Source organism: Scylla paramamosain, chromosome 40 (assembly GCF_035594125.1).
Source record: "Scylla paramamosain isolate STU-SP2022 chromosome 40, ASM3559412v1, whole genome shotgun sequence".
Lineage (NCBI taxonomy): Eukaryota > Metazoa > Arthropoda > Malacostraca > Decapoda > Portunidae > Scylla > Scylla paramamosain.
This window is the reverse complement of record NC_087190.1, coordinates 12,402,868-12,411,603: the sequence shown is the minus strand read 5'-3', so window position 1 is coordinate 12,411,603 and position 8,736 is coordinate 12,402,868. Positions and strand designations below refer to the sequence as shown.

General features: G+C 41.8%; 1 protein-coding gene across 1 annotated transcript in view; it reads right to left on the bottom strand.

Moving 5' to 3' along the window:
- LOC135092459 (neuronal acetylcholine receptor subunit alpha-5-like) overlaps window positions 1–8,508 on the bottom strand; it is a 19,842-nt gene extending 11,334 nt beyond the window's left edge. Inside the window, exons 1-3 of the mRNA XM_063990971.1 lie at window positions 8,353–8,508; window positions 7,532–7,670; window positions 6,752–6,885 (exon numbers count right to left, since the gene is read on the bottom strand). Coding sequence (XP_063847041.1) covers window positions 6,752–6,885; window positions 7,532–7,598 — 201 coding nt within the window. The 5' untranslated portion in view covers window positions 7,599–7,670; window positions 8,353–8,508. The remainder of the gene's footprint in view (window positions 1–6,751; window positions 6,886–7,531; window positions 7,671–8,352) is intronic.
- Window positions 8,509–8,736: the final 228 nt, after the last annotated feature.

The window sequence follows — 8,736 nt, the reverse complement described above, 5'->3', positions numbered from 1 at the left end:
TCAACGGTAAACTCTATACGCCTGTCTGAAACTGAACACATTAATAACACAATCGCCGTCTGTTAAATACATGAGTGATTTTAGTAACTGCAAGGGTTATAATTGTGTTTAATTATGCCGACAAGAAGAGAGCCTGTTGGGGATTACCTTTTAAACTCTCTTCTATTTTAAACGATTCAATTAACATTACTGTTGACGATTTATGAAGGATGATTATTCCAGGTGTTTGTTGCGCCATTAAGGAAAAAATGCTTCGCTTCGAGAGATTTGAGACGTTTGGGTGTAATCTTGAATCCATTACTTCTTGTCAAGCTAGGAGGAGGAGGAGGAGGAGGAGGAGGACTATAGTTACCTTATCCTCCGACTAGGTTACCCTTGTGTGTGTGTGTGTCTGTGTGTGTGTGTGTAATATTTGTTTATTGTTAAGCTAATAGTAATGATGTCAAGTAATGATGTCAAGTAATGATGTCAACCCTTTCTCTCATCGCCGCAATGTTGAGGTATCCCCACGTCCCCCGCCCCCCCCGCTGCCTGCACCACCACCCCACACTCGCTCACACACCACAACACATCAGCAAGCCAGCTTAGCATTTTCCTCAGTAACTGCTGTCTTTCACCAACTTTCCATCTCTCTCTCTCTCTCTCTCTCTCTCTCTCTCTCTCTCTCTCTCTCTCTCTCTCTCTCTCTCTCTCTCTCTCTCTCTCTCTCTCTCTCTCTCTCTCTCACACACACACACACACACCTTACTTGACATCATCATTACGGTTAGCTTAAGAATAAACAAAGACTACACACACACACACACACACACACACACACACACACACACACACACACACCTTACTTGACATCATCATTACAATTGTGTGTGTGTGTGTGTGTGTGTGTGTGTGTGTGTGTGTGTGTAGTCTTTGTTTATTCTTAAGCCAATTGTAATGATGATGTCAAGTAAGGTGTGTGTGTGTGTGTGTGTGTGTGTGTGTGTGTGAGAGAGAGAGAGAAAGAGAGAGAGAGAGATGAGACGAAAAGCTTTTGATTCCACCCTGTCTTAAAGAGTGGTATGAGTGGAACCCCCCCAGGACATGTGAAGCATACTCCATACATGGACGGATAAGGCCCTTGTACAGAGTTAACAGCTGGAAGGGTGAGAAAACCTGGCGGAGATGTCTCAGAACGCCTAACTTCATAGAAGCTGTTTTAGCTAGAGATGAGATGTGAAGTTTCCAGTTCAGATTGTAAGTAAAGGATAGACCGATGATGTTCAGTGTAGAAGAGGGGGACAGTTGAGTGTCACTGAAGAAGAGGGGATAGTTGTCTGGAAGGTTGTGTTAAGCTGATAGATGGAGGAATTGAGTTTTTGAGGCACTGAACAATACCAAGTTTGCTCTGCCCCAATCAGAAATTTTAGAAAGATTAGAAGTCAGGCGTTCTGTGGCTTCCCTGCGTGAATTGTTTAATTAAAACACACACACACACACACACACACACGCACGCGCATAGATACCTGGCATAGAAACCGACTTAGTTCCCCGATCACACACTACAAACACTAAGACAAGGCAGTTCAGTGTGGGTTGCTTATTAAAATCATAATTAATATTAGCGGCACCTTTGTTCCCCCTACCCCCTCTCCCCCCCTCACCATCACCACTCTCACCAAGCTGTTGCCTAGCATCAGAACAACCCGGGGACGTGCTGAGGAAAGGGTAGAGGGGTGGGGGGTGAGGGGGTGGGAGTTTGGGGCTGATTGTTGTGATTGGGGGGGGAGGGATGATGGGAGATGATAGGGGGAGGAAGGCTAGGTGGTGGTGGTGGTGATGGTACTGGCTGGTGCAGTGTGTGTGTGTGTGTGTGTGTGTGTGTGTGTGTGTGTGTGTTGTTGTTTGGCTTGTGTTTGTTTCTCTTTTTGTTTGTTTCTTTTTTTTTTGTCTTTCTCCTATTCGTTCTTCTTTTCCATCTCCTTCTTTTTCTTTATTATTATTATTATTATTATTATTATTATTATTATTATTATTATCATTATTATTATTATCAATATTATTAGATTTGTGTTTTTTATATATCTTCCTCCTCCTCCTCCTCCTCCTCCTCCTCATTCATTCATACAGGCGAGGCAGGGAGAGAAAAACATCAATAAAACATGCAGGTGTAGGGAAGATATATTGAGATTTTGTAGTAAAGAAATGCAAACTTGTTCACTTATTGTTACTCTTGTCAGAAGGAGGAGGAGGAGGAGGAGGAGGAGGAGGATGTAGACAAGCAAGAAGAAAAAATGCAAGGAAATATTTAAAAAAGGAGGAGGAGGGGCAGGAGAAACTAGGTAGATGATGATGATGATGATGATGATGAAAAGAAGAAGAAGAAGAAGAAATGAAGAAGGAAATAAAAAAAACGGAGAAAACTAAGAAAAGAGAGGAGGAGGAGGAAGAGGAGGAGGAGGAGGAGGAGAGGGACCTGGAAGAAGAAGTAAAAGAAGAACAAGAACAAGAAGAAAGAAACAAAAGAAAAATGAAGAAGAAAACGAAAAAGAAGAAAAGAACAACAAAAACAACAACAACAACAACAACAACAACAAAAACAACAAAAAGAAAATGACGAAGAAAAAGAAAGAAAAAAAAGATGAACAAGAAAGAAGAACAAGAACAAAAAAAGGAGAAAGAACAGCAAGGAAACAACCACAACCACAACCACAATCACAACCACAACCACAACTACAATCACAACCACAACCACAACCACAACCACAACCACAATTACAACCACAACACAATCAACTACAACCACAACCACAATCACAACCCAACCACAACCACAATCACAACCACAATCACAACCACAACCACAACCACAATTACAACCCCAACACAATCAACTACAACCACAACCACAACCACAGACCAACCACAATTACAACCACAACACAATCACAACCACAACCACAACTACAACCACAACCACAATCACAATCACAACCACAACCACAACCACAACCACAATTACAACCACAATCACAACCACAACCACAACCACAATCACAACACAACCACAACCACAACCACAACCACAACACAACACAACCACAACCACAACCACAGACTAACCACAATCACAACCACAATCACAACCACAACCACATTCACAACAACCTTTCTAGCATGTGTGAACCGAACCGAACCGAACCGAACCGAACCGAACCGAACCGAACCGAACTGCGCAGTAATTAACGAAAATCCTGTTGGTAGTGATCTGCGCGGCTTTATTTCGTAATGTGCGTGCGAGTATGCGCCCCCACGCCTCGCCTGCCCCGTATACTCAATAGACATCAAAGAGCAAGCGACCACCCACCAGCCATACCAAGAGAGAGAGAGAGAGAGAGAGAGAGAGAGAGAGAGGGCAGGTCTATATTCTTAAACACTTCTGCGCCGCACGTCCGCCATTTTAAAAGCAGGGTTGGAAAAATCCGTGTTTTCAAACCCAGCCCATTGGATTTTTGGTGTTTTATTTATTTTTTTGTTTGTTTATTTTTTGTTTATGCTTCTTATTTATATGTAAATCAGTTTAAATAAAAACTAATCTAGAGTGAAATGAAAGGTTTTAGGTGTTTTCAAGTAGGAGGGACACCAGCCAAGAGCAACAACACTATAATAAAAAGGCCACTTTGGTGCCGGCTTCTGACAGTCCAAAGCGGTTGTCAAAAATTAAAGGATAAGTGTCTTGAAACCTCCCTCTTGAAAGAGTTCTAGTCATAGGAAGGAGGAAGTACAAAAACAGGAAGGGAATTCCAGAGTTTACCAGAGAAAGGGATGAATCATTGAGAATACTGGTTAACTCTTGCATTAGAGAGGTGGACAGAACAGTGATGAGAGAGAATAGAAAGTATTGTACTACTAGGCCGCGGGAGGAGGGGGAGGCATGCGGTTAGCAAGATCAGAAGAGCAGTTAACATGAAAATGCAGTAGAAGTAAGCAAGAGATGTAACGCTGCGGCGATGAGAGAGAGGCTGAAGACACTCAGTGAAAAAAAAAAAAAAAACTGGCAGAGACGACTCAGAACACCCAACTTCACAGAAGCTGTTTTAGCTAGAGATGAGATGTGAAGTTTCCAGTTTAGATTATAAGTAAAGGACAGACCGAGAATGTTCAGTGTAGAAGAGGGGGACAGTTGAGTGTCATTGAAGAAGAGGGGATAGTTGTCTGGAAGGTTGTGTTAAGTTGATAGATGGAGGAATTGAGTTTTTGAGGCATTGAACAATACCAAGTTTGCTCTGCCCCAATCAGAAATTTTAGAAAGATCGGAAGTCAAGCGTTCTGTGGCTTCCCTACGTGAAATGTTTACTTCCTGAAGGGTTGGACGTCTATGAAAAGACATGGAAAAGTGCAGGGTGGTATCATCAGCGTAGGAGTGGATAGGACAAGAAAATTGGTTTAGAAGATGATTAATGAATAATAAGAAGAGAATGGGTGACAGGATAGAACCCTGAGGAACACCACTGTTAATAGATTTAGGAGAAGAACAGTGACCGTCTACCACAGCAGCAATAGAACGGTCAGAAAGGAAACTTGAGATGAAGTTACAGAGAGAAGGATAGAAACCGTAGGAGGGTAGTTTGGAAATCAAAGCTTTGTGCCAGACTATCAAAAGCTTTTGATATGTCCAAGGCAACAGCAAAAGTTTCACCAAAATCTCTAAAAGAGGATGACCAAGACTCAGTAAGGAAAGCCAGAAGATCACCAGTACAGCGGCTTTGACGGAACCCATACTGGCGATCAGATAGAAGGTTGTGAAGTGATAGATGTTTAAGAATCTTCCTGTTGAGGATAGATTCAAAAACTTTAGATAGGCAGGAAATTAAAGCAATAGGACGGTAGTTTGAGGGATTAGAACGGTCACCCTTTTTAGGAACAGGCTGAATGTAGGCAAACTTCCAGCAAGAAGGAAAGGTAGATGTTGACAGACAGAGCTGAAAGAGTTTGACTAGGCAAGGTGCAAGCACGGAGGCACAGTTTCGGAGAACAATAGGAGGGACCCCATCAGGTCCATAAGCCTTCCGAGGGTTTAGGCCAGCGAGGGCATGGAAAACATCATTGCTAAGGATGTTAATAGGCAGCATGAAGTAGTCAGAGGGTGGAGGAGAGGGAGGAACAAGCCCTGAATTATCCAAGGTAGAGTTTTTAGCAAAGGTTTGAGCGAAGAGTCCAGCTTTAGAAATAGATGAGATGACAGTGGTGCCATCAGGCTGAAATAAGGGAAGGAAAGAAGTCACGAGGGAAGTTAAATCTTGCAAGGTTTTGACACTTTCCATTAATGAAGAACAGACACTTGAGAACCCAGCTACTCATTTCTGTGGCCTTTGAAAACAGTTGTGATGAGAGCAGAGCGTTTCAGAATACACGCCTTAGACACACACAAGGGAACACAAACGATGTGCAAAAAACTCTCCCAGTGAAATTTACAAGGGTGTGCGTGACAAGATACAGTGTGTAATCGTGGCAGGATAGTACAGAGGAAGGCTTCTCCCCGTCTAATTCAAAGTGGTGGTGGTGGTGGTGGTGGAGGTAGGAAATGGAGGTGAAGGAGGACAAGGAGGAGGAGGAGGAGATGGAAGTGGAGGGACAAGAAGGAGTAGATGAAAGAAAAAGGAAAAAAAGAAAGAGAAGAAAATAGGAGAGGAAGGAGGAGGAGGAGGAGGAGGAGGAGGAGGAGGAGGAGGAGGATCAGAATTAGGAAAACAGCAAGAAAAGATGAAAAAGAAGTACTGTAGAAGAAAAGGAATTGGAGGAGAAGGAAGAAGAGGAAGAAGACGAGAACGAGGAGGAGAAGGAGGAAAAGATGGAGAAAATGAAAATAACAACAGTAGCAGCAGCAGCAAGAAGAAAAAAAAACAGAAGAGGAGAAAAAAAGAGAAGAAAAGAAAAGAAAAGAAAAGAAAAGAAAAAGAAGAAGAACCACCACCACCACCACCACCACAACCACAACAACAACAACAACAACACCAACAACACCAACAATTTTCAACACTCATAAAACTTAATCGTAATACTGTAGCTAAGGCAAATAGGGTACAAGAATTAATTTTTAGGAGTGTTAAAAGTAGAAGGTCGGAAGTAATATTAAAGTTATATTTGGCGCTGGTCAGACCTCATCTAGACTACGCTGTGGAGTTCTGGTCCCCACATTACAGAAAAGATATAGGTCTATTAGAATCAGTACAGAGGAGAATGACTAAAAGGATACAGGGGATGAGGAGTATTCCTTACGAGGCGAGGTTGAAGCTGTTAAATTTACATTCTTTAGAGAGACGTAGGTTAAGAGGGGACCTGATAGAAGTCTTTAAGTGGTACAAGGGGCACAAGCAAAGTTCTTAGGATCAGTAACCAGGGTAGAACAAGAAATAAAGGGTTTAAGCTTGAAAAATTTAGGTTTAGGAAAGAGATAGGAAGAAATTGGTTCTCAAATAGTGTGGTAGATGAACGGAATGGACTCGGTAATGAGGTTGTTAGTGTTGAGTCATTAGGGAGCTTTAAAAGATTAGACAAATTTATGGATAGCGATGACAGGTGAAAATAGGCCTGCCACGCGTAGGCCTGATGTTTTTTGCAGCTCCCCTTATGTTCTTATATTCGTAACAACAAAAAACAGGAAAAAAAATCAGAAACAGATTAAAAAGAAAAACGAAAAAAAAGAAAACGAAGAAAGATAAGAATAACTATGAAAGAAAACGAGAACCACATCATCCACTCTCACACTCACCACATCCATTTCATCCACCTCGAGGCTCCTGACGAGGACAGACACGTTGAGGGAAGGGCGGATTGTCTTGTCGTAACCCTGAAACACCTCCTTCCTCAGGGACGTCTCACTCCTCCAGAATTCCTCACCGGTAACTGCAGGAGGAGGTGAAGAGGAGATAAGTAAATAAGATAAAGGAGGAGATGATAATGAGATAAGAGGATAAGGTAAAGAAGGACGTGATAAGATTAGATAAAGGAGACGCAGACGGAGGAGGAGGAGATAAGGAGATATAAAGGAAAAGGAGATAAGGTGCAGGAGGCGCTGACGAAGGAGATTGGTAGATGACGTAAAGGAGGAGATAAGAAGCAGAAGGAGGCGAAGATGGAGGGAAAGAGAGAGTTTGGCACTGTGAGGAGGTGAAGAACAAGCATAGGAGATGAAAACAACAATAGCAGAACAAGATGAACGAGAGCAGGAGAAAAAATGAAGAACAAGGATAGACAGAACAGGATGAAGAACAAGAATAGGAGAAAAGATGAAGAACAAAAACAGGAGAAGAAGATGAAGGACAGGAATAGTGGAATAACATAAAATGCAAGAATAAGAGAAGCAAGAGGAAAGAGATAATTGAGAATGAAAAGGAGGAGAAAGATGTAGAAGAAATAGAAAAGAAAAAAAAGGAATAAAAGTAAAACACACACACACACACACACACACACACACTCTCTCTCTCTCTCTCTCTCTCTCTCTCTCTCTCTCTCTCTCTCTCTCTCTCTCTCTCTCTCTCTCTCTACTCACCAGGCAGTACAGGCAGGAGACACACGCATAGAATAGCAACTTGACACGCCATCATCATCATCATCATTAAGAGGTCAGGTCACCCTTGAGTGGCAGACAGATGTAGCACAGGTGTGTTGCTCTATCACGGGTGGCACACCTGCACGGGACTCACAGTTAGGCAGGTATGGGTGGATGACTTAGTGGCTGGTTAACAAGACGAAGTAATTGCAGTGACGAGAATTTCAGTGTTTCGTGTTTTGAATTTCCCGCCAAAAGTCAAATTTTCAGAAGCTGGTAAAACACGAATTTTCTTACAATTAAAAAGAAGAAAGAAAAAATAGATCAAAAAAATGAAAGAATAAAGAAAAGGAGCGTTGCAGAAATCAGAGAATCAAAACTATTATCACATCAACAGTTGCACGTTCCCCAGAGGCTTACAGTGTCAGTAGGGCGCGCATTCCTTACTAGAGAAAAGAAAAGAAAAGAAAGAAAAAAAACAGTTTCCAAAATTCACACAATGCAAAACTGAATCAAAGCAACGATGCAAAATTTTCTTACGCGGAAAGAAGATAGTAAAAAGGAAAAAGGGGAAAAAAAATAATGGAATTAGCATTTTCAAAAACTCAAACAATAAAAACTAAAAAAAAAAAAAGATAAGAAAAACGTTTCAAAATTTAAGCAACAGTGAAAAAAAAAGAAAAAATCACTGCAAGGTTTATAATACGAAAAAAAAGTATGCATTTCAGAATTCAAAACAACAACAACAATAATAATAATAATAATAATAATAATAATAATAATAATAATAATAATAATAATAATAATAACAATAAACTCACCCAAATCAACGTGTAGAAATCTCTTACTAGATTCAAAGTCTCCACAGCACAACACACGTGAACAGCTCATTAAAAACAGGTAAGGCACGGATAGTCAGGTGAGCGAGAGTGGCCAGGTGAAACGACCCGTCCCTCACAAGCGCTGCCGGCAGACTGAGCACAGGAGGCAGGGAGAGTGCGAGAGAAATAGCAGAGATGAGACCCTCGGGGGGGGGGGGGGGAGACTGATGAGGAAGTTGTTAGCGAAGGTTAACTGACACGTGTGCTTCTAATGTTTCTTTTCATATTCTGATGGTTGCAATGCTCCGAGGTGTGATGAGACGTCTCTTCTTCTTCCTCCTCTTCTTCCTCCTCCTCCTCCTCCTCCTCCTTTCCTTTGTCTCC